The sequence below is a fragment of the Astyanax mexicanus genome, unplaced genomic scaffold, assembly GCF_023375975.1.
Source record: "Astyanax mexicanus isolate ESR-SI-001 unplaced genomic scaffold, AstMex3_surface scaffold_37, whole genome shotgun sequence".
In the NCBI taxonomy this organism is placed as follows: domain Eukaryota; kingdom Metazoa; phylum Chordata; class Actinopteri; order Characiformes; family Acestrorhamphidae; genus Astyanax; species Astyanax mexicanus.
In genome coordinates this window covers 193840-220226 of record NW_026040047.1, presented here as the reverse complement: position 1 = coordinate 220226, position 26387 = coordinate 193840, and the positions used below count along the sequence as shown (strand labels likewise).

At 40.5% G+C, this 26387-nt stretch overlaps 1 protein-coding gene across 1 annotated transcript; it reads right to left on the bottom strand.

Annotated features, from left to right (window-relative positions):
* Positions 1-1067: 1067 nt before the first annotated feature.
* On the bottom strand, positions 1068-25375 carry b3gnt2l (UDP-GlcNAc:betaGal beta-1,3-N-acetylglucosaminyltransferase 2, like). The gene is made up of 2 exons (XM_022685671.2): positions 25045-25375; positions 1068-2749 (listed from the first exon to the last, which is right to left on the bottom strand). The coding sequence occupies exon 2, from the start codon at positions 2534-2536 to the stop codon at positions 1241-1243; it is 1296 nt and encodes a 431-aa protein (XP_022541392.2). The 5' UTR covers positions 2537-2749; positions 25045-25375; the 3' UTR covers positions 1068-1240.
* Between the last annotated feature and the right edge of the window lie 1012 nt (positions 25376-26387).

Here is a 26387-nt window from a genome sequence, read left to right as displayed (position 1 = left end):
TCAAGCCTCCAAGTCTGCTCCAGCAGTTCAAGCACCCGCTGCAAGAGTCGCCGCGCCGCCAGCACTCGCTGCCAGAGTCGCCGCACCATCAGCTCGCACTGCCCGAGTCGCCACCCCACCGGTTCCTGCTCCCAGGACAGTGTTTGGCTCCAGGTCCCGTTTACCCTGGTCTGCTCCTAGGCCCCCGGACTACAAGACCATATATAGATTTGGAAAGATAAGAGTTGGTAAAAAATAACCCAGGGTCATATTTGGGACAGGACAGGACAGGACACTCGCAGATACAGATAAAACAACAGTTTATTAAAGGTTTGGATAGTACAGGAGTAGTCAGAAACAGAAACAGTAAACAACCAGATAACAGCAGCCACGTAGACAAAACCATACCATAAACTTGAACAGTCCAGAGAATTATACACGGGAAGGCCAGCAGCAGAGGTAGACAAAAAGGCAAAAACAGTAAAACAGTGCAGGTCAAACACGGTAAATCCAAACAGAAGGGAGCAGGCAAAAATCGGCGTCGAGCAAACAAAGGACAAGGTCATACACAAAAAATACAAAGATTGAGAACAATAACGCTTTGTAATGAGGATTAACCAACAATACTCTGCACAGGTGTGTGCGTGGGAAGCTCTTAAATAGTGCAGGAAGGAGGTGATGTGTCACATGATCGGGTGTATGTGTGATGTCAGTGGGTGGTGCGTTCTGGGTAGTGTAGTTGTTTAACTGAGAACCTCCGTTAGAGCTGAGTGTGGGAGAAACAGGAGCGCTGTCAGCACCAGATGTGACACCCAGTGATTTGCGTGACTTCATTTTTGTCTTTTTTTTTTATTATTTTTAACTCAAATATGTCAACCACCCTTTTACAAAAACAAATAAAAAAATAATATTTTAGAAAACTGTGCCCCTTACACATACCAGGTAGTATGACAATCTTTTTCATAAGGGCGATGCAACTTGTCTCATGTTGCATCATACTTTGTTTCGTCTCATATGCTAGATTTAAATGCACATACTGGTCCAAACTATTTCAGTTTCATGTAACATAAGGCACACAGAAACATAGAAACATGTGGAAGGTTAACCCTTTATTTCTATTTTCAGCTTGTGTTAAGGCTAAAAAGGCATATAATTTTAAACATTATAAATACACATTATAGTAAGTTGCCAACAAATATCAGTGTGATCACAAATACAGAATGAGATGGTCAGGGGTCCAAGATCAGGCTGTCTTTATGTGCTAACACTTTAGCAAGGGACTGTGTATGCTTCTCCACAGTCTTATATTCTGCTTTGGGGTTCGCCGATGCACCAGAAGCAAGTTCTTATGCACACATACATCCTCCCTATCCTGTTCACGAATGTCAAAAGTCTGAAAGCCCTCATGCTTCTCCGGGGAGATCCCCAGGGCATTAAAACACATGCCTGTATAGACATCATCAATCGAGAAAAAGGGAATATACTGGGAGATGGTGTAGAGATGTTTAAGAAGAGGTCCAGAGAAAAGAAACCCACCGCCACCTGCATAGGATGGGTAAGCACCTTCATAGAATGAGTGAGGGACATAATATTTGCTTTTAATGTCTCTCAACGGGGAAGCATCAGAGATTGTTTGGCCAGTATACAATTTTGTACCAGGTTTAAGAGAGTGTAAATAACTAAGTATACCTGGTGTGTTAGCAAAAACATCATCATCCCCTTTAAAAATGAAGGACACATGGGGACAACGATGAAGAGCCCATTTTAAAAATACATGTTCCTTGAGGGTGAGGTTGTAAAATGAATCATGAAAGTCCCAAAGAAGCAGGTCTTCATACTTTTTAGCCTCAAAATAGATCAGACTCTCCAGAGTAGGGTCATCTACAGATGTGCTGCCCAAAAGAAAGACTGTTTTCACTGACAGTCCTCCCCTGTACAGTCCCTCTCTTCCCCAGGTTTCTCGAATGGCCTGCCGTCTCTCAAAATGACTCAGAGTAGATTTGACAGCAAAAAGAAGAAACACCTGACCATCAACTGAGGCACATTTGTTCGGCTGGTCAATTAGAATCTGTGAGTCATGACAATCCATGCACCGAACAAAGTCTTGATAGATATCAGGGTAAGATCTAAAATCTTGTATGTTTATGCGAAGTGACTCAGCACTTTCCAGCTGACAGCGAGAGCCATTCAAGTTTTCCTGTTCTGTCAGGTCTCCTGTAATATCCAGTTTCCTGAGTAAGGAGTGAAATTTTCTGTTCCAGAAGGCATTACTTTTTGGAATATTCTTTCTAAAGCTCTCAGAAACCCTGCCAGGTAGAGCTGTTGCAGTGTTGGGGTGTGGAACACTTTTGGACTTTGTGGGTTGTTCAGTGCCCTTGTTTTCTGTGATATTGGTGGTGGTGTTGGCCTCTGTAAATAGGTTTGAGGTGGCAACAGGGTGCATTTCTGCTACTTGCCTTCGACTCGGGGTGATTTGAAGATTTAGCAATGAATACAGTATTACAAGTAAAAAACTGCTGGTAAGTACCATAACAATAAGAATCTTTGTCTGTCGCATTTTGGTTGTCTCTGTTCTGTTTTTTTACTAGAATCAAGTTTCCTCTTTAATGCAACTCAGAATGTAGATGATTGATTTCTATGACGCAGTTCCAGTCATTTGGTTCATGTAATGGAAACTTCATTTCACCAAGAACCTTAGTAATGTCAGTTCCTCGTTTAGGGTGGATGCATGTTCTAGATCATATTTCCAGCTATCTACAGGATCAGCAACCTGTAGGGAAAAAGAATGCAACATTTATTGTGGTGAAATAAGCTTTGTGACCAAATAACAAAGACAGAAAATAAATGACCTGCTGCTCTTTCCGGGTGTGTGGTCTATAGCTGTATTACTTTATTGGAAAAAATGTGTATAACTTAAAATAGACCTAATTTTAGTGTATCGCCAGCATGTTGAAACTAATACCTGGAACAATTATGGCACTGCCATAGTCTCCTGTAAGTGTCATCAGGTCTCAAGTGATTAATTACTTGTTAGAAACCGATGACAAAAATCCTCTGGGTTATATTCCTCAGAGGACATGACTGGGAGCTTAATGATGGGTATAACCACAAACCACTAAAAAAATAAAAGCATAAAAACCTTGCAAGTACATTTTACACACACACATACATTTCTAATATATAGAGTATAATTATTAATATATATATATATATATAAAATTATTACATATATATATAAAATTAGTATACTCTATATATTAGAAATGTATGTATGTATACAAAATAAGATGAGTGTTTTCCCCATATACATTTCTGATTGCATAGCAAAGCAGTGTCTCAAAATGTGATTTCACTGTTTCCACTGTTTATTACAACATTTTAAACAACATCAGATCTTTCTTGGGCCTCTAAAAAGTTACTTTACATCCATATATTACATAGAAAAAAACCTCGTAATTATGTTCTACATCCTACTTGTATCTCATTCCTGTTAAACATGGTATCTTTCATGACCCGCATACACTCATCAAAAACAGCAATATCAGAAATATTAACAAACGAAACAAGAATTTGGTGGACATTTTATGAGGGTATTTTAAAATCAACAGGGACATATTGACACCATTCAAAAATAAATCATTTAAATGTTTTTTACATGAATACTAGAAAAAAACAGCAAAAACAGCGGGACGTAGCCTTCGGTTAGTAAAGTGTTATCTGTTTATCAAGAAGAAAACTCATATAACTGTTATTTAGGTGTCATTAAGTACATTAAGGACAGATTTGTATGTCTGTGTTTGAGGTGGTTGGGTAAGTTTGAGATGTTTCCTCCTTTCATTTAGTAGGCTTGGTGAATCCATGTGCATAATGGATTACTATTCATCACACTGAAAGTGTTCGCACCCCTGATTTCTTTCCAGAACCAAAGTATTTTTCTCAGAAAATTATTGCAATATTACATTTTGTTATACACTTGTTTATTTACTTTGTGTGTATTGGAACAACAGAAAATCAAAGAAAAAAAAAGACATTTCACACAAAATAACTGAAATCAGTAGCTTCCTATAACCATCAACAAGCTTCTTATAGCTATCATCTAGAGTTCTGGAGCTCTCTTCTTTTGCAAACTGCTCCAGGTGTCATATTTGAAGGATGACGTATGTTATGTTATGTTGCGCACCATAGACAAAAAAAAAATCAAGAGATCTGGTCATGGACTTGAGATTGTTGAGATTGTTCCACAATTTGGTTCTCAATTTCTCTTTCTGTTCTCCAAGCTAAGTGTGACACACTGGTTTCAGGTGTGATCTTTATGTTGCCCACACCTGTTACTCACCACAAGTGAGTTTAAAAGAGCATTACAACTTACAACACACACACACACACACACAAAAGACATCCAAGTGGAACGTAAGTGGAATGCCTAAGAATGAGAGCATTAAAAGAACTTTAGTTTTATTGTTAGTTTTATTATTGGCTGTAGTACATAAAATCAGTGTGCAGTGGTTTGTGTTAATTGTTTATTAAACTTTATTATAAATTGTGAAATTGTGGCCAAACAAACTTATTTTCACAGTTATTATGATGCAAATTATTTTATTGTTTTTCGGCAACATTTTTTAATAATGGCAATAATGCAAAACTTAAAAGAAAGGTGCCGGGTCCCTTTTTGCTCTCAACAATAAATTGCCCGAAAAAATGCCATGGTGCCATGGATGCTGAGTGTCACTTGCCTTTGGGCTGCAAGGTAGTGTGTTCAATCCTGGCCTCTAGCAGTTCTGTATTGTTCAACATAGCACATTTTTACTATTATTGTATTTATACTTCTATTATATTTTTACTATTATTAACTTTCACATTTTAAACTTTAACAGATTTTTGCAATTAAAGTAATCTTTGGAATTAAAGTAATTAATTTTTTTTTTTTATGTTTTGTCTTTTGCATACTTTGGCCAAAGTACAGGAATAAACAGATAAAACTGTATTGTGTGTATTGTTACATGTCATGATGGGGTACAGAATACAGACACTCGCGGAACCAGTTAAGGATTTTATTGAAAACCCACAGGGTACAAAACAAAACAGTAGTAGAAGGTAGCAGATACTGTTAAGCAGATTCCAGGAGGGAGAGACCATTACCGTATAGTGAGGCAGTCCAATGGCCGTACACGAGGCAGGCAGTATCAGGGAAGATCCAAAATCAGAAACAATACACAGTCCAGAGTTCATACACGAAGCAGGCAGTATCAGAGGTGATCCAAAAACGTAAACGATAAGCAGTCCAGGTAATACACAATAATCCACAGAGTAGGCAAGGCAAAAATCAGAGTCGAGAAAACAAAAGCAAGGTCATACACGAGAAAACTGTAACAGAGATAAACACTTTGTAATGTGGGCGAAACCAGGCAATACGCGGCGTGTGTGTGTGTGTGTGAACAGACCTTAAATACTACAGGTAATCAGTATTCAGGACTTCCTGGCCGGGGCAGGCGAGGTGTCACGTGATCAGCAGCGTGTGTGATGTCAGTGTGTGGTGCATTCTGGGTGTTGTAGTTGATAGACTGAGAACCTCCGTTGGAGCTAAGTGTGGAAGGACAGGGAGCGCCTACAACACCAGACGTGACAGTATCCTCTCCCGAGGGAGTCGACAAGGAACGGGGACGACCACGACGACGTCCACCCGGCGAGCAGGGAGTACACCACCGCGCCTGCGAGAATCCAGTACCTCTCTCACCGTAGATGTGGACGAGGCCTCCCCTTCCACTGCCGCGGGCGGAACATCCTCAGGAGTACCCTCAGCTAGCGGACCTGGAACAAGAGGCTTGAGAAGAGATACATGGAATGAATTGTGTACCCGATATTGAGCTGGCAGCTCAATCTTATAGGTGACCTCGTTCACCTGCGAAATCACCTTAAACGGACCAATGTACTTGGGTACCAGCTTCCTGCACTCTCCCTCAAACCTCAAGTCCCGTGTAGACAACCAGACCCGATCCCCGGGTTGGTACTGGGGGGTACTGCCTCTGTGTCTGTCAGACCTCTCCTTATAACGGCGCAACACATCCGAAACCTGCTGGTGAGTCTCCTCCCACACCTGCTCACTCCGTTTCATCCAGTCATCAACTACCGGAACCTCAGAAGACACGGCTGTCCACGGAGCTAACGGAGGCTGGTACCCTAGAATGCACTGAAATGGAGTGAGACCAGAAGTGGAGTTAATGAGTGAGTTTTGTGCAATTTCAGCCCATATGAGAAACTGTGACCATTCAGCAGGGTGTTTATGACAGTACAGCCTAAGGAATTTATCTAATTCCTGATTGACACGCTCACACTGCCCATTGCTAGTGGGATGGAAACCAGAAGCAAGGCTAACATGAACCCCCAAATGTTCAAAGAAAACTTTCCATACTCTAGAAGTAAATTGAGGGCCTCGGTCTGAAAGGATATCCTCAGGAACACCATAGTGTCTGACAATGTGAGTGTAAATGGCCTAAGCAGTTTGTAAAGCTGTGGGTAATGCAGGAAATGAAATAAACTTGACACCCCTAGAAAACCTGTCTACAATCGTGAGAACAGTAGTGTAACCCTCGGACTCAGGTAAGTCCGTAACAAAGTCTACTGCAATGTGAGACCAAGGTCGTTCAGGTACAGGAAGAGGAACTAGCTTACCGGCTGGAAGGGTTTTGGGCGTTTTGCACTGAGCACAGACGGAGCAGGAGACTACGAAAGCGTGTACGTCAGCTCGCATAGTTTCCCACCAGTAACAAGCTGAGAATAACTGTAAAGTGCGTGTGACACCCTGGTGGCCAGAAGTAAGGGACGAATGAGCCCAACTAATGAGACGATCACGGAATTGTTCTGGGACGAAGCACAAAGAGAGACAGTTCCTCATGGTGGAGTGCGCTGGCTTGAAGAGAGATCGGCACAGTTTGTAGAGTCACCGGTCTGGAGCGCAGCGACTTCCCATCAACAGCGTGGATGGATAGAGGACGGCAAAGTTCTCTCTTGTGGGGATGCCATGTTCCTTCACCAGCTTCAAGCTTATGAAGTTCCCCTCTGATCCGGAATCTACAAGCGCTGAGACGGGATAAGAACCAGTGGGTGAGCTAATAATCATAGGCAGTGAAAAATTCTTTGAATCACGGCAAGGAGTCAAATTACGTACCACGTTAGCGCACGGATGGTGTTCCGCGCGCTTTCCTGGAGCAGAAGACCTCCCGGATCGGGTCAGGAAACCACAGTCAGCCTTGCTCAGCGCTGCACTTCTCCGGGTTACCATCATATAACTCCGGTTTACACACGAAAAAAACGGAGGATGAAGTGCTGGGGCTGGGCAGACTGGTGTTAGCCATGGAGCTAGGGTTAGCAGTCGAGCTAGCGTTGGCTAATGCTAAGCCCTGAAGGTGCTCGAAAATGCTAGTGAGCTGTTGTTGTTGATTAGCCTGCTGGCTAGCTAGCTTAGAAACGGCGTGGGTCACACCAACGAGGGTTTGTTGGTGCTGACCGAGACGTTGTCCCTGGTTAATCAACCCTGTTTTTAACTGGTCAGAGATCGCTGTCTGTTCACGAGAGGCCGCGTATTCTGTCATGATGGGGTACAGAATACAGACACTCGCGGAACCAGTTAAGGATTTTATTAAAAACCCACAGGGTACAAAACAAAACAGTAGCAGTAGGTAGTGAACACTGTTAAGCAGATTCCAGGAGGGAGAGACCATTACCGGATAGTGAGGCAGTCCAATGGTCATACACGAGGCAGGCAGTATCAGAGAAGATCCAAAATCAGAAACAATACACAGTCCAGAGTTCATACACGAAGCAGGCAGTATCAGAGGTGATCCACAATCAGAAACAATACACAGTCCAGAGTTCATACACGAAGCAGGCAGTATCAGAGGTGATCCAAAAACATAAACGATAAGCAGTCCAGGTAATACACAATAATCCACAGAGTAGGCAAGGCAAAAATCAGAGTTGAGAAAACAAAAGCAAGGTCATACATGAGAAAACTGTAACAGAGATAAACACTTTGTAATGTGGGCGAAACCAGGCAATACGCGGCGTGTGTGTGTGTGTGAACAGACCTTAAATACTACAGGTAATCAGTATTCAGGACTTCCTGGCCGGGGCAGGTGAGGTGTCACGTGATCAGCAGCGTGTGTGATGTCAGTGTGTGGTGCATTCTGGGTGTTGTAGTTGTTTGACTGAGAGCCTCCGTTGGAGCTAAGTGTGGAAGGACAGGGAGCGCCTACAACACCAGACGTGACATTACAACAAAGTTATATATCAAGCTATAAATACAATCTACTAAAATTGTAAACTAAATCAACAAATTATTTCCACAAGGTCATCCTGAACAAAATATTAAATATTTGATAATATATTACATTACATTACATTTGGCAGACGCTTTTGTCCAAAGCTACTTACAATAGTCAAGTACAAAAGTAATAGAATTAAAGGTAAAACATCTTTAGACAGAGCCTAAAGGAGGTCGAAGGGAAATAATGGAATAGAGGAGTGAAGGAGGGGAATAAGGAAATGAGGTTAGAAGTAGTTAGTGTGTTAGAGGTGTTAGGGGAGTAAGTGCTCTTTGAAGAGCTCAGTCTTCAGGAGTTTATTAAAGATAGTGAGAGATTCTCCTGATCTGGTAGTAGAAGGTAGTTAGGTAGAGGTGTTAGGAAAGTAAGTGCTCTTTGAAGAGCTCTGTCTTCAGGAGTTTATTAAAGATAGCGAGAGATTCTCCTGATCTGGTAGTAGAAGGTAGTTTGTTCCACCATTGGGGAACTCTGTATGAGAACAGTCTGGATTGCTTTGTGTGAATGTTTGTTTGGTAAAGCGAGGCGACGTTCATTGGAGGAGCGCAGCGGCCGGGAGGTAGAGTAAGCCTTCAGGAGTGAGTGCAGGTAGGAAGGAGCTGTTCTGTCATCACCTTGTAGGCAATTGTAAGAGCTTTGAATTTGATGCGAGCATCAACTAGTAGCCAATGGAGCTCATTGAGCAGTGGAGAGACAGGTGCCTGTTTTGGTTGGTTGAAGACCAGACGTGCTGCTGCATTCTGGATCATTTGGAGTGGTTTTACTACACAGGCCGGGAGGTCAGTTAGCAGGGCACTGCAGTAGTTGAGGCGTGAGATGACGACTGCTTGTACCAGGAGCTGGGTGGCCTGTTGCGTCAGAAACGGTCCAATTTTTCTGATGTTATAAAACGCGACGCGACAGGATCAAGCAACTGAGGCCACACAGGGAATGAAGGAGAGCTGGTCATCAACCATAACACCCAGGTTCCTAGCAATCAGAGTCGGTGAGAGAGAGAGAGTCGATGCTTATAGAGAGGTTGTGTTGAAAAGATGGTTTTGCAAAATAATCAGAAGTTCAGTCTTTGAGAGATTTAATTGAAGGTGATGCTCCTTCATCCATGCGGATATGTCTGAGAGACTCTGCGATATCTGTGCAGAGATTGAGTGATCTTCAGGTGAAAATGACAGGTATAGCTGGGTGTCATCAGTAAAGCTGATTGAGAAGCTATATTGAGCATAGAAGGGGTCCCAGTACCGAACCCTGGGGAACCCCAGTGGATAGGGCGTGGGCTGAGGACAGCTGTCCTTGCCACGACACGACACGCGCCCAGTGAGGTATGATCTGAACCATGACAGCACATTGTCTGAGATCCCCATGTTTGAGAGTATAGTTAGGAGGAAGTCGTGGTTGACCGTGTCGAAGGCGGCCGAGAGGTCCAGCAGAATGAGCACCGAGGACTGACCTGCAGCTCTGGCAGTTTTTAATGCTTCAGTCACAGACAACAGAGCCGTCTCGGTAGAGTGTCCTTTTTTGAACCCAGATTGGTTTTGGTCCAGAAGGTCATTCTGGGAGAGGAAGCCAGAGACTTGATTTAAAACTGCTCTCTCGAGTGTTTTAGAGAGAAAGGGTAGTAGTGAGACCGGTCTGTAGTTATCAACCTGGGCGGGGTTGAGAGAAGGCTTTTTAAGCAGTGGTGTCCCATGTGCTTGTTTGAAAGCAGTTGGGAATACACCAGAAGTTAAAGAGGCATTGATTGTGTGAGTGACAGCTGGAGCGATTGCAGGTGTGATGGTTTGTAGTAGGTTTGAGGGAATTGGGTCAAGCGGACACTTAGTAGGACGGCTACGTGTTAGGAGAGCTAGTGTCTCGTTCTCAGTGAGAGAAGTGAACGAGGAGAGCGCGACTCCTTCTGTGGAGGGATACCGGGCAGCAGAGCATGTAGTAGGACTGCTACATGTTACATCAGTAAACTGTCTGCTGATAGCTGCCACTTTCCCAGTAAAGAATGAGGCAAGTGTTTCAGCTGTAAGGCAGGTAGCTGGAGGAGGAGGCGGAGGGTTGAGTAGTGATTTAAATGTAGCAAATAGTTTCCGGGAGTCTGTGAGGGAGCTGAATTTATTGTGATAAAAAAATAATGGACAGCTTGTAAATTTTGTAAAGAAAGGTGCTGGGTTTGTACTTTCTAAACTGTCTATGTAAATTCAGCTTGGACCCCGATGCTAGATTTGTTTTTAACAGTATCCTGTCATTTAATGCACTCTTTATCATCAAGGTTTAATGTTAATAGGATAAGGGTTAGGCAAGCTCCAGCCACAATATAAAAAACAGCTATAAGGAGTATAGAGGATGGAGTGGCTGCGTCCAGAAACCCCAAAAGTGCCTTTTTCATACCGATCCTCCTCTTCTCCTCCGTGACCCGGAAACTGATTTCGTGATGCCATCTTGCCGCCTGTCCGAATACAGATGAGATGAAAGAAGCCGCTTAAAATCCTCCTGAAGAAGGCTTCCAACGAAGGGTACACGAGAGTATCCTACTCCGGAAGACTTTTAAGACTTTTTGAATGACATCACTGCATCCACGCTCACAGAGCAAATATACATCATAAACATATTAATTAACTAGGTTCTTATCTAATTAGACAGCCAGTAAAGCAGTAATATAATTTATAGTTTAGATAAGCTGTTTGTTCAGTAAAACTGAAACCCTCATAAGGCTGAGTTCAGACAGGGCTGCCAGCTTCACTGGCCAAAGATGCGGCCAAAAATGCGGCTGGGAGTAAGCAGGATTTTATAGGAAAATATCTGAATTTTTAGCTGTGTGTGATAGTAATGTTCTGATGTTCTAATGTGCTGAAAGTGAGCGTTGTGATTGGCTCAGTTCATCGGTAGTCAACATCTAAAAGATATCAGCTGTCCCATTTCCCCAATTGCAGCTCCTTACCTTCATTCCTCCTCCTCCTCTCCTCTGCTCGATTCCTCCACCTTCTTCCGGGGTAGCAGAGGAGGAGTAGGAGAGGAGGAGTAGCAAAAATTTCTGGACGCAGCCAGTATCAGATCTGAACACGCCGATGGCTTCGATGCACGTCGGAATAACACAATGATAAATGTAGGCCACCCTGGGCCAAGCCAGGTAGTGGTTAGTTTGTGCAGCACTGTGTCCCGCCTACCGTCACCGACTGCAGGAGGGGCCTCTTAAACCCCACCCACACCAAACCCCGCCCGTCAAACGTCACGCCCTCGTTACATCCAGGACCGCGGATGTGACCAAAATGGGTTCCTTTTTACCTTTTAAACTAATGAGTCTGCTGGCCATTTTCCACTGTGTGTCCAGGTTGAGGTGGGATTAGAACGTAATTTTGAGGCACTAAAAACTCATTCGCATCATAATTAATAGCAATACGGCAAAGGACGGCGGCGGCACGTACTGAAACCAAGAGTGAGCTACCAGAAAAAACGTGTTTTAAATACAAAACAGCATAACAGAGTATGGAGGACGAAAAATAACAGAAGAATTAAATAAATAAATATATGAATAAATAAATACACATAAATAATTGTAAAGATAAATACATTACTAAACACATTTTGTCATGAAAAATAACACATTTTTATCAGGAATCTATTACCTTATTTCAATGCATGAGCCTTTGTTTGGTTTGTGTACAGCTGGGTTATCAATGCAGCTAGTGTTTGAGATAGCTAGAACAGTGATCTAAACGCTGTTTAATGGTAAAACTTGATAACATGAATTTATGTCAGTCACAATGGATGAACAGATCGGCCACATCTGTTTATTACATTAGCAGCCACTAGTGTGACATAAAAATAAAAATGTAAATAAAATGACCATAAAACGAATAACAAAAAAAACATTCATAAATTATAAATATAGTAAAAGTAAAGAATAAAATGATATTACAACAATGCCAATGAATAATAATTAATTAAGATCATAAGAATCAAAATCAAAATAAATAAATAAAAAGTAATAACAATAAAAATGTAAATAATAATAAAAAGGGTAAACTCTATAACTATAGTTTAAAATGGTTCAGTGATCCCAGCTTCAGAGCTTCAGAGTTTCCTGTAGTAAATTCCAGCTCGCTGGTGCACTGTAGCTAAAAGCAGATTTTCCCAGTTCACTAAAAACTCTGGGTACCCGACAGGTGATCCACTGGAGCGAGTCTGACATGTTTTGTTATTAATTGAGATCAGAGAAGAGATATAAGATGGCAAATGGCCAGAAAGTGATTCACGAAAAAATCTCTTCATGCAGCTATTGAGGACCAACCAACTCTATCATATAGTGTGCAGTGGTGAGTAGTGTAAGAGTTGCCAGCAATAAATCTCAGAGCAGAATGGTAGATTCTATGTAATGGTCTGAGAGCACTGGCGGATGCTTTTTCTAAATTACATCACTATTGTCTAGGACTGTACATGGGGTTGCCTCCACTAATATTTTACGTACCTAGCGTACGTGAGTAAACATGACTTATTCCGATAAAGGAATCCAAGCTCTTATCTGCACTTAGTTCAATGTTAGTTAATATGGGATTTAAAAAAATAGTTTTTCATCTAGCCAGACATCGAGACATTTATATTAGCTGACTCTTTGAAGCTGGATCTTGTCAGTTATGGAATTAAGAAGCGCTATTTGAACATCTGGAAAGCAGCATGAATTTGGTTTATTAGCAATTAAAACCAACTTGAGTCCATACAGAGCAATCTGTAAAGTTAAAGTTTTTCTAGTGCAACGAATGCAGAATCTGCTTAGCAGTATAAGATTGAATTATCTGCATAAAGGTGTAATTTGCAGTCTAAGGTAGAGGCGGCAACAGTGGCGTGCACAGGGCCTTGAGAACAGGGACTTCAGTTGCGGCTCCAGGCAAGAAAAAGATCCGGGGACCCCGAAGGGATCCAGTTGTGGCTCCGAGTGGTATGACGTGGCAAACTGTCGCTCTCACGCCGGCAAATAAAGGGTGAGCATTTTTCTCACAATATATTTGAGCGGGGGTTTACATGTAAAGCTGGGGGGTGTGCTATGGGGCTGCACTAAGAGAAAACTTGGGTGTGAGGTTGTGATGTGTTCTTGAGATGGGACTCAGTTCTAAATTAGGGGCATATGTGGGTTGTGTCACCACTATGGGGGTAATAGGAGAAATAGAATAAATGGATGAGAATAGCTGGATAAATGGCCAAAGTGTGCAGCATGCAGATTTTCGGGGGCAGGGCCCGTTAGATCATAAGACATGAGCCTTTTGGGGTAATCCAGGTAGATGTTAGACAAAGAAGAATAGATAAATAAAAGACAAGAAGAAAAGGAATTAAAGAGAAATAGGGGTATCAAGAAAAAAAAACAAGAGAAAAGAGATAACAAAGAGATAAGGACAGCAATGATTAACTAGATATTGTATGGCGCGCATGAAATGTAATTTACAAAATGAGGTAGGATTACAAAGGTTTTCTGTAAGACGTGTCCTTAACTGAGGCTTTAGCATGCATTATCTATGTGAAAGTTGGCTGAAAAATAGGTATTTATGTGTTTTAATAAAAAGAGGTTATAAAGCATGCAAAAGAGGAAAAAGTGTGAAAAGGCCTTAAAAGAGAATAGAGAAAAATAGGATTAAAAGTAGAAACAAAGAGTAAGGAAAAGAGAATAATGCGCAGAAGAAAATATGTTAAGAAAGAAATAGGAAACCTGCAGGAAAAAGGAGGGGGTAAAAATAGTGATGGCCAGTGTGTGTGTGTGAGTGTGACAGGCCTGTATGAGAGAGTGTGTGTGAGGGGGATATGCCCTTTCTATGTTAGTTCTGTCTGAGGAAAAAAAACTGCGTGGGGAAGAGAAAAGGAAATTAATTTGTACCTTTGTGGGGAGGTTAGTAATGATATAGAAATAAGGAGTACATGGTTTTTGATTGTTGTGTGTCTAGTTTGTACATTGGGAATAATAATAATAATAACAATAATAATAATAATAATAATAATAATAAGAATAATAATAAGAATAATAATGTATAACTGTATTCTTACACTAACTATAAGTAACTGTAAGCTTACACTAAATATAAGTAAATATTAATGGTCATAAAAAGTAGTATTAAACTAATAGGGGTTTCTCGGGTATGAGTCGGAAATGAGGTATAGACAATATATGAGCCCTTTCGGATGTCTGAGTGGAGTTGTTTTAGCTCATAAGACATCAGAAAGGGAGATAGTTTAAGGTTAAAATTTATAAACCACAAAAACTGTCCATGAGAGGACCAGGTCATGTATGCAGCACTAGAATGCTGTTAAATAAGTCCTGAAGACCCTATGGATAGTGGAATGTGGGTTTTGTTTAGGGTGTAATTTCCGACATAATGCCAGAGAATTTCTAATATAGGGATGTATACGATTATGCATAACTCTATATAGAGAAAAAGAAAATTGAAAAAAAAAAGAGGGAGTGACGAAGGCTATGTTTAGGCATAGGAGCCTAGAGGGTTAGTAAACTGTTAAGAAAAAAACAGGGTCCTTTAATTAGGCTAGTGATCATCCATACATTTCTTCCTTATAAACACCTGCATCTAAACATAGTGGCATTTACATGTATAACTATCGTAAATTAGGAATATTACATAACTCTCATTGGTGATTTATACAGGGGTGTATGAGATTTGGACAATAGATTAAGCAGGAAGTAATTTGGCCATAAGGAAATATACCAAGGGGGGTTAGAAGTTAAAATAAAAACACATAACTAAACAGAGTGATTGATTGACTGGTTGGTTGATTGATTGATTGTTTGGGTGAGTAATTGATTGGTTGGTTGATTAAGTGATTGATTGGTTTGAATGATTAATTACAGATGTTGATTAGCTCATTAGTTAAAGGTGTGAGAATCACAAATAGTGGTGAATTACTTAAAGGTTTAGGACTGTAATTGGGAAGACAAATTAACAGAGAATCTTTTGAAACTTTGGTTGGAGACTTTCGACTTGGGAATTGTTTTTCAGTGTTTAAGTTTTCTGGAGTTGGCAACCATTCAAGCTGAGTCATGTGGATAGCAATTGAAAAATAAATAAATAAATAAATAAATAAATAAAAATAAATAAAAATAAATAAATACATAAAATTTTATTAATTTCTCTGTAATATTAAAGTAATCTTGGCAATTGGTATTTCTTCACATTAGAGGAACATAGAAAGGGTAGGATTATGTCAAATATGGGATTAAGTGGATCAAAAGGAATAACCCCAGTTGATGTGGTATGGCCAGTTGAAGGGACTCTTAACCCAGATGTGATTAAAGTGATACAGGTGCTGGTGACCACATACAAAGCAAATGAGAAGAAAGGGAAGAAAGGGGAAAAAAGGAAGGAAAAGAGAGAGATGGAGCTTGGTGTTCTTCAACTGTTTGAACAAGAAGGACAGAAGTTGCTCAAAGCCACCAAGGAAAGAAGAGAGAAGGGCCAAGAAGAAATGGAGAGGAATGCAAGAAAAATAGAAAAGCAGATGGCAGAAATTAATGCACCATTTTCACATGTAACTCCAGTGAAGGAACCTCCACCATATGAGAAAGAAGTGAAGTTTGAAGACCTTTACCCCCAAGTCCCAGTGATAAGTCAAGAGGGAGAATATCAAATTACGGATGATGATAATCGAATAATGGAAGCAGGAAAAGCAGAGACAATCATAAAAATGATCCCACATACTAAAAGTAAAAGGACATCAAGATGGCTGCAAACCAAGGGGATCCTAAAGATTAGAAAGACAAAAAGAGGAGAAGATGAAGATCACAGTGATTGGGAAGAGGCTGCAGGAGGATATGATCCAGCTGTTAGGCGGTTGCTGGCAAAGGCAGAAAGGAAAGGAGATAAAACAAGGAAACTTGAAGACTTTGATGACAGAAGCTCTACCAGTGAAAACGAAGACAGTGATGATGAATGGGACAGCAGAAAGTCAGTGTCTTCAAGAGGATTTGTCCCTGCAACATCAAGCACAAGAACTGAAGAGGACTTGCAGAGGGATATGAAAGAAGTAGAAAGAAGCATAGACCGATGCATTTCATTCTTGGAAAAGACCACAAGTCAAGGAAGCCAAAGAGCTTTGGAGAAACAACTTAAGGAGTTGAAGACACAAAAGAAAGACTTAAAGAAAGAAGTGGAAAACAGATATTCGCTGCGTTCAAGAACTAGGATGCCACATGATAAAATGTGTCCAGTAATCGTCAGAGGACAAAATTTGGAATACAAGCCTTGGCAGAACACGGACATGTCAGATGTGCTGGAAAAGCTGCCAACTATTCAAGATGGAGCATATCCTTGGATCTCAAAGTTGGAGGAAATCATGGTGGGAACACAACCTGCCATAGGTGATATTAAACGACTGTTGGCTAATCTCCTGGGAGTTCCAGCCATGGAAGAAATACTACAAAAAAGCAGGATTAGACCGCTATGTGGGAACAGCTGTGAATGATCCAGAATTATTTTCTGCAGTAAGAGGTCGAATGTGGAGAGCAGTGAGAGATACATTTCCAACAAATGTACATCCAGATAACATTCTTATTGATCCGTTGGGAGAAGAAGAAAATCCAAGGTCGTATGTGTCTAGGGCTCATCACGTGTGGAGGAAAGTTACAGGAAATGATCCGGAGGTAAATCAAATGGAACAATCCATCCTGAGAGCCAAGATACAGAAGGGACTTCCTCTGTCTGTAAGAAACAAACTGGCAGAAGTGGTTGGTCTAGGAAGTATGGCAACAGGGCTTTACACAGATCACATCGCCCACCAAGTGGAGCTGTACAGGAAGAAAGCAAGAGACCAGAAAGAGAATGATCAAGAGACCATCAGAAAGCTCACTCACATAAAATTGCTGGACAATACAAAGAAAGAAAAGAAGCAAGCAGTGGTAATGCAAGGTCAGATGCCACAAAATGAGCAAAATCAACCTTCACAACAAATACAACCAATTCAGGCTCAAGCTCAAGTTACCCAACCATCATCTGTGAATCCAGTTGTTTCATGGTCACAGCCACTTCTAGGCCAGACGCAGCTTTGGAGAGGAAGAGATCAAGGGGTTTGAGGGAGTGAAACAGCTGATTCCTCTTACAAAACCAGTAGAGCTCTGCTACAAGAATATGAAGACAAAAATACCAATTCTGGTATCGGAACATACACCAGTAGCCTTAATGGGAAGAGATGCTTTGTGTAGGTTGAACTGCACAATAAAATGTACACCAGATGGATGCTTAGTGGAAGTGCCAACTGATGCGGCCCATCAATTATCAATGACACAGAAGCAGAAGCTTCATTAGTTTTCTGGTTTGGAAATCTCACTACAGACTTTTTGGAGTCAGCCAAGCTATGGGAGAAGTTTATTGAGGCTAACCTGCCTGATGCAAAACCTCCAGAGTATCTGTTGCATTGTACACTCAAGTACTTTAAAGATGCTGCTAAAGCAAATGCTGAAGAGTGGTTAAGTCACCAACCAAAGCAAGTTCAACTTTGTTCAAGTTGTATAATTGTGGGACAACAAGGAGCAGCTATGAGGGTGGATAGCAATGACTATTTGCTTAAGGAGTTTGCCATCCAAAAGAGTGTGCCACATGTGACACTGCTAGTGTCTGAGGATTATGAACAAAAACATGTAGGAGAAATGATGGCAGAAGCAGAGGAAACTCCTCAATGCAATACACCTTTGTTGCCAGTAAAAAAGCCAGATAATTCTTATCGTCTGGTGCATGATTTAAGAGCAGTTAATGAGGTAGTAGCAGATTTCCCAGCAGAAGTACCAGATCCTCATACATTATTGGCTCAAATTCCTCCTGAAGCATCACACTTCACAGTGTTAGATTTGTGTGGGGCTTATTTTAGTGTTCCACTTAATGTACAAAGCCAGGGCTTATTTGGGTTTACATACAAGGGACAGTCCTATGAGTACAAGAGACTTCCTCAAGGGTACAAACATAGTCCGCACATTTTTAATAAAATATTAAAAGAGGATTTGGATGGATTGGGGCAATTAGTGCAGAGTAAAGTGATACATTTTGTTGATGATATAATTCTTTGTGCACCAGATGAGGAAACATGCCATAAGGACTCCATTAAATTACTACAAATATTGGCACATAAGGGACATAAGGTCTCTCAGAAAAAGCTGCAGTATTGTCAGAAAAAGGTAGTTTATTTGGGACAGACAATAACAGGGGGACATAGCAGTATTTCAGAAAAGCAATTAGAAGCTATTCGGACAGCTCCAAAACCTAGAACAGTTAGGGAGGTAAATATGCATGTGCAGTCCTCTGTCAACCTACAGGTACAGGACCAGGCCCGCAACCTATTGCTTATTATTCTATTGCATATTCAGAAGTAGAGTTGGGATTGCCATTATGTTACAGAGCAATGGTAGGGGTCTACTTAATGTATGAAAAGGCTTCAGCAATTACAATGGGGTATCCAGTAACAATTCTAACTCACCATAGCCTTAGAAATCTACTTAATCATGGCAAATATACTTTGACTATGTCTAGGCTTAGAGACTATTATAGGCTTCTGGAACAGGAAGATGTAACTCTAGTAAGGTGTGCTACAGTAAATCCAGCGGAAACCTTGCCAACTCCAGAAGATGGTGAACCACATGACTGTGTTCATGAAGCAGAAAAATATTCTAGGCTTAGAGCGGATTTGCTAGCCATTCCCTTAAAGGAAGTGGACATTGAGTTTTGGACTGATGGGTCCTGTTATCGGATAGGTGACAAATTAAAAGCAGGTTATGCAGTACTATTGTGGCTTAATTTGAGTGTACTGTTTGTTTGAAGAAAAGATACTGGGTGTGTCTTATCTTTTTCCTCCAGGACAATAGTGGGGATACCACAAGGGGGTGCTTGATGTCCAGAGGTCCCAGTCTGTTGAGAAGTTTGGACACTGAAAGATATGAAAGTCTGGAGGCCTGGGGGACACTGAACACGAATATAGGACGCAACATCTGGGAACTCACCACTTGTCATCAATACATCAGAGGACAATGTGCTAAGGAGTTACATCTTCACACTTTTTCAGCTCAACATATATTCATATATATTGTAACAACCTTTTGTTTGTTGATTTTTACATTGTAACCTTTAAGTTTTGCTGTTCAATTACAAAATGATGTATGTTACTTGGGAGTAAGTACAGTGTGACCTCAGGGGTTTTGTTCTTTTCTCGAGGCTAGGGAAGTAATGTTAGGCAGGGCAAGGTGGACTGGAGGGTCCGATGGGTCGACCAGCCTGAAAGTACACATTTTGTTTGGTTTATGAGGTTTCATCTGTATGATACTCACTTGTACATATCCAGAAGTGTTATTCTCAATGGTAAGACATTTCTTCTTTATTGGTATTGGAGTACTGTTTTCAGTGATCGTCTAAGGCCAAGAGATCGTGAGAGAGTTTTTCCTGTCTTGAAGGATTGCTGGATATTATTGGTAAGATAGTGGCCTGGCAGGTTTTCGCTCTCACACTCCACTAAATTGGTAGTGCAATAACACTCATTGGAGGAATGGTTGTAAAACTGTACATGTAACAATGATAATGTACTTCTTTTAATTCTTCGAGCCTCTAGGAAGCCTCGAAAGGGGGGCAATGAGGTGTATTCTGTACTGTGGAGGTTTATCACTTCTTGTTTGAGATGCCTTTAGCCCAGAGAAGTTCATGTGTCCAGCTAAACTATTTTTGAGAAGTCCATTTCTATACATGATTGGCATGTCACAAGTGGTTTCAGGTAAACACCATGCAGCTTCTCAAAAGGTCATATTTACATATATGGTAAAGCTGTAAATAGGGCGGTTGGAATTCTTAAGGCATGAGAGCTATAGGAGTGACTGTGAGGGACTATTTAAACGGTTTAGCCTACAAGACTGGGAGAGAGAGAGAAAAACCTGGGACATCAAGAATTGACAAGCTCTCTCCCACACTTTGCTTCTGATTGAAATAAATATTTATTCCGGTTAAGAAGACAGTGTGTCCTGAGTTTTATTTCAAGAAACAACAGCCTTCCAAGAACACCCAAAGAGGAGTCCACAAGAAACAAGAAGACACAACACTATCAAAACATGAGCGCAACTACTGTAATGCACACGTACTCAGCAAATAACACTTTAATCTTGAACACCTTATTCAAGCTTGTTTATAACTGTTTTCCTTCCAGAATACGTGAACCAGGTAAAGGATCCTCCTGTGGGTAATTATATCTTTTTATATTTTTGGGGATAGGCTCCGCCCCCGCCGTACAAGTACGGCAGGATCTGCGAGGTTCCAGACGCTGCGGACCTGGGCTTCGACGGGGCTTTCGCCAAAGACTCTATATACACTATATTCACTATTACTAATTGTCATACGTGTTTATTGGGATTAAATCTTTCTTGCTGCACTTTGTTTCTAGAGTTTTCCTGCTAGAACTGAAAGCTCCGCGTAGGTTCTAGCGGGAAACTCGAAATCACGCCACTTTTCTCAGCCAATCACCAACTCCCACCTGTCCTTAAAAGACCTCCCTCATACCTGTTCTCCCCTGCTTGCAGACGCTGACATACGTTTTCACCCTCCTCCTTCCCCACCGCCTCCAGTTCGGTCCCGCCGGTTGCCCAGGGGATAGGCTCCGCCCCCGCCGTACAAGTACGGCAGGATCTGCGAGGTTCCAGACGCTGCGGACCTGGGCTTCGACGGGGCTTTCGCCAAAGACTCTATATACACTATATTCACTATTACTAATTGTCATACGTGTTTATTGGGATTAAATCTTTCTTGCTGCACTTTGTTTCTAGAGTTTTCCTGCTAGAACTGGGACGGCTGTTAGACGGTCTTTCATGTGTGGGTTCTCCTGAATATTCAGTGCTTTGTAATAAATACTTGGTTTGCTTTCAACTTCACTCCACCTGTCTGACTCTCTCTATCAAACGAACACGCAGGGGAGTTGTACCCCGGTCGAGAGGTGGGTGTTGACCCACCTTTCATTTTCTTTTCTACAACAACGGCAAGATCATTAATAAAAATATTGAATAAAACTGGACCCAGAATTGAACCCAAGATTGACTCCATTTGTTACTAGCTGTAGGTCTGATTTATGGTTTCCAAGATACACATGTTGCCTCCTGCCAGAAAGGTGGGCCCACATGGTTGCATTAATCTACCATAATTTATTTATTTTTTCTAACAGAACAGATAAAATCCTTGCTTTAGAAGTTTTTGAACGGTGGCCATTGTTCGACCGGGTGCATCAGAAACAGTTTAAAGATACAAACAGGCTCTTAAATGGTGGTTAGAGGATTTTTTTTTAAATGTAATGAACAAGCTTTTCTTTCTGACCTAGCAGTAAGCAAAATTCACTTAACTTTAATTTGTTCAGATGTGGATTTGGTACAAGAACTTTTCAGTAAATCATTCATTTCAGTGGCAAATAAACGTGCTCCTCACAAAAAGCTGTGAATAAGAGACAGATCAAGTCCCTGGTTTACAGGCAACATTTCCTCACAGTCAATTTGAGTTTTGAGCTATTTGAGCTATTTGTACATTTTACCAAACAAAATGTTTTAGTATGATTATCAGGTGTATCTATAAAATACTGATGATTTTATATTTGTACATCCTGTACATGTGTTGCAACAGCAACTGAATACCTTCAAACAGGGCTGGACTGGGACAAAAAAATCGGCCCTGGCATTTTTGGTTTAGACCGGACCCTCATAATTTGCAGAGCACAACCAACTTGTAATTTATGTATGTGGGGTTACAGAGAAGCATAATGTATCATCAGCATATTAAATTCAATATAGAGTTCAATTCTATTTTTTCAGGTTAAAGGTGCTTCCTCCTTTAAACAGCTATAACATGTATTTGTATCAGGCTACAAATAGGGCATTCTTTATAGCCTCACCATTACCATTATTCATAACAAAAATTGAACTTTATTATAATCATGTTTTGTTTTTTGGGATGGAATGTTGTAATGGGGCTCGAACCCCTTTAATAAATGTTTGAAACCAGAGTTCTCTCCTACTCTCATCTCATCTACTCTCTAGGTAGAACAAACAATGAGCATGATTGTGGCGCTTTATTAAAAACAAAAACAACAGCAGTACTTTAACTACAAATATGTTTTCCTTATTATTTTAGTGTTCTTTATTAAAAAATATCAGCTTTAAATTGATAAAATTAAATTATTTATGTGGTGTCAATCACTTACATCCATTGGCGTAGGAACCGGGGGGATGGGTGGGACATGTAGCACCCAATATTAGAAACAGGTGGATATGTCCTCCCCAAAAATGAAATAGTTTCGCTCAGCTCAGTCGTACTGTTAATGAAGAGACCGACCGCTAAGCGCTGGGAAACCAATCACGGTGCGTTTCAGGGAGAAAGTCCCGCCTTTCAGAATAAACAGCCAATCAGCTCGCTGGTCTTGCGAGAAGAGTTAGCGTGCTGGTGGAGAAGAAAGCCCCTCCCCCTCGCTGTGAGATTTAGAAGCGGTGTCCAGCATCAGCTGGTGTTGAAGTAAATCTGGATATACGGCGATTTTTTAAAGAGGTAACGGAGCTAACCATGTGACCTGTGTTGAGATTATTTCTGATAGCTGGTTAAAAAGACTCCTCTCCAAATCAAAACACACAGATTAAACCCACCGTGTGATTAATAAACTGCAGCTGTGTTAGTCAGTTATCTTAACTTTGGAATTAGCTAGACAGCTCCCTGTCTAGCTAATTCCAAAGTTAAGATAACTGACTAACTCAAGGCTTAAAAAAAAACATAAATGTTATGTTCAGCTTGCCCTGATATGCCTGATCAGCTAATCACTATTTCATTTTCAAATTGTGTTTATTCATTTAGGATTGCAGGACTTATTGTAAGCTATAGTAAACTAAAAAATAGTTAGCTAGAAGCCAGATGTAGAGGATAGCCAGAATTTAGTACAGTACTTTATGTTGGTAGTTTAAAGCAGTTTATTAACCCTGATCTCTGCCCTAAAATTGTGTTTTCCACCAGATCCAACTGATTAGCTAATAAACAGTCCTTTACTGAGTTTACCTGTTAAAACCCCTTAGCCCCCTATTGAGCATAAATCATTATGTATGTCAGCAGTGTATTAGACACATCATACCTCCACTTACTTTATTAAGTGACTTTAAAGCAGAGAAGGCAGTGGGGATATGCAGTAGAATGTGTAGGAACAGGGTTGAGAAACACTGCTCTAACCTGACTTCTGTTTATTTGTAGTTCACAGTAAGACTAAATCCTGAGTAAATAGAGGGATTCCAGGCGAATCCAAATGTTTTTTTCTTTAGTCTAATATTTATATTAACTTCTGTCAAAAATCTCTATGAAACGTAAAGTTACATTCTTTTTTCAAAAAAGGACACCATCATAAGAAGTGCTTTCAGTAGAAACAATTAAAAGCGCAGATGATAACTGATCAGTTTTTGTCATATATGTATATAATTGAGACATTTCACGCATATTTGTTTAAATGTAATTTGGAGTAACATGGCGGTATAAAGTCACCTTTACTTGGATGTAACTAATAATAAACAGAGTACAGAAAAAAGGGATTATTTGTGATTAAAAGTAATTCCTTAAATGTTGTTCTAAGAAACTATGTGGGCTTTGGTGCATATTAGCAAATGTGTCCCCCCCAATATCAAACCCGCTCCTACGCCCTTGCTTACATCAGAGAGAGAGAGCGAGAGAGAAAAAGAGAGATACAGTCAGAGAGAGAGAGCGAGAGACAGAGAAAAAAGGGAAAGAGCGAGAAAAAGAGAGAGAGAGACAGTCAGAGAGAGAGAGAGCGCGCGATTAGGCGAGCCAGGGAGCGAGAGAGAGACCCCCTCTAACTTGTGGGGTAACTCTAACTCTTAGAAAAAAAGGAAGAAAAAAATCAGCATCGGCCCCTGAGGACTGTCGCCAGATTACCCAGTCCAGCCCTGCCTTTAAAAAAATCTAATCATATTTGAAAAATTGTTGTAGTATGCTTATTAGGTGTGTCTCTATAGACAACAGATGATTTTATGTCTGTATATTATAAAGGTGTATCAGTAGCATTTTGTTGGTTATAGAGATGTACTACATGAATGTTTAACCCATAGGAGGTCAGATCCCTTCTAAAATATTGATACCAATTTCTAAATTAAATCTGATAAATTCAGTGAGAAGCTTATTGATGTTTTATTATTATTGTGGGAAAATAACTGTATTTTTAAGACTAAAATCCTCATGTATTATGTAATGACATTTTCATAAACTGTATTTTAACATTTTGTTCTAAAAATATTGTCAGAACTAGTTATTTAGAACATACAAAATTGAAATAAAGCACTTTAATTAGTTTTATCTCCAGCATTAATTCAGCACTTCTACATTCTATAAATATGGTCAGATGAACAACACTCTGAACAAACAAACTGTCCTGAAGCGGTGCTCTTAGCATTTTCAGGATTGTCATATAATGGGCAAAGTGTTGCAGGGATTTGCTTTAACACACAACATATAGACCTATATGAATAACAGTGTCTTAATAAAGTAGCCCAAAATGTAGTATGTATTTTCTTCTTTTTTTAGCACTTGTGTAGGCTTATCTCTCTCTCTCTGTATGTGTGTGAAATATACTTAGTATTTCTTATACATTACGTAACATGGCTATACGAGATTTAATGCAGGGTAAATCTTTTTGCGATTAATCTGAATGCAAACCTCGGTATGGTGTGCAGTTTATTATTTGTTGAAAAATAGACTAGCCAACCGAAAGGTAGAAAAATACCTACCGTGAAGATGAAGATGTCGGGTGGACAAACGTGTAATGTACTCTCCTTGAAAGATCAGATGTGCTGAGATTAAAACCCTGTTCCTCAAAATCACAAACGCTCTTCCGACGTCTGAGCGGGAAGTCTGGGCTCTTTCAGGACTATATAAAAGGCATTAATCTGCCAAACCTGTTCCACTTGCCCTCCATCCACCGCCCATTTCTTCATTAACCACATCCTCATGAAAACAAACAGGTGTCGCGTCGTATGGCGGCTGTGCGATTTGTTATTGGCTGATGTGCCTGTTGTGTAAGTCTGAAAGAATTTAACTTGTCTGTAAGCCAACAACTGCTTTACTGAACTCTCAATCTCCACATTATAACACAGCTCTACTTCCCTTTTCTCCAGTAGTAACCCTTACAGTTTTCTAGTGCCCTCTAGTGGAGAAAAGGAGGAATATTCAACAGTGCATAGTAAAAGGGTATTCTTAACTGCATAGTAATCTAATAACAAAACAACTCCCCTTTTACTCACAAAAGCGTTACAGTCTCATTGTAAACTTAACTGAAAGAATTAAACAATTTTCTTCTGTAATCTAATACTACAGGGCTACACAATTCAGCAAACACAAGAACATATGTTACACAGACTTATAACTATAGCCAAAACCAGTATCAGGAACCACCTTAGAAAATAATTGTGAATCCCATTACAATTCAACATCAAGCATTTACCCTGGTGATATTTATCTGAAAAGTGACCAATGAAATAAAATATAAATGTAAGTAAAAAAATAATGTTTTGGTAGCCAACAAAAAGTCTATTTTAGTGTACAACTAAAGTGCATAATTTACTGAACTCAATACTGTAATAACTAAAATGTCCATTTTTTTTCTTTTTCAGTTCTGGGCAGAGAGAAAGGCGTGATGCATTCCACCTTTTCCCATCACTCAGAATGAATGTACTTTGCCCTGTCTGCTGCTGAACCAACAAAGGATCTGTGTATTGTCTCTCTCCTTTGCCAACATGGAAGGGCTTCCTTACATGCACCTTGTCACCAACTTTGACTTTGGTAGACCTTGCACCTCTCTTGGCATCTGTGTACATTTTACTCTTGGTCTGCTGCAAGGCCACCCGTGCTGCGACTTGAGCATATTTTCCTTTATCCACTGCAGGTGGTAGGACGTGTAGCTTTGTGCGCATTGGTCTACCTCTCAGAAGCTGAAAGGGAGATTCTCCAGTGGTTGCATGCAACGTGTCTCGGTAATTCTGAAGCATTTCAGACACTGCCAGTTTCCATGGTCTCTGAGCTACTTGTGCTGCCTGAATGCAATCTTTTAGAACTCTGTTGAAGCGTTCTACAC

What these genes read in the sequence shown, in the direction of transcription:
- b3gnt2l (XM_022685671.2), bottom strand. Translation starts at nt 2,536, where the DNA reads ATGCGACAGACAAAGATTCTTATTGTTATGGTACTTACCAGCAGTTTT.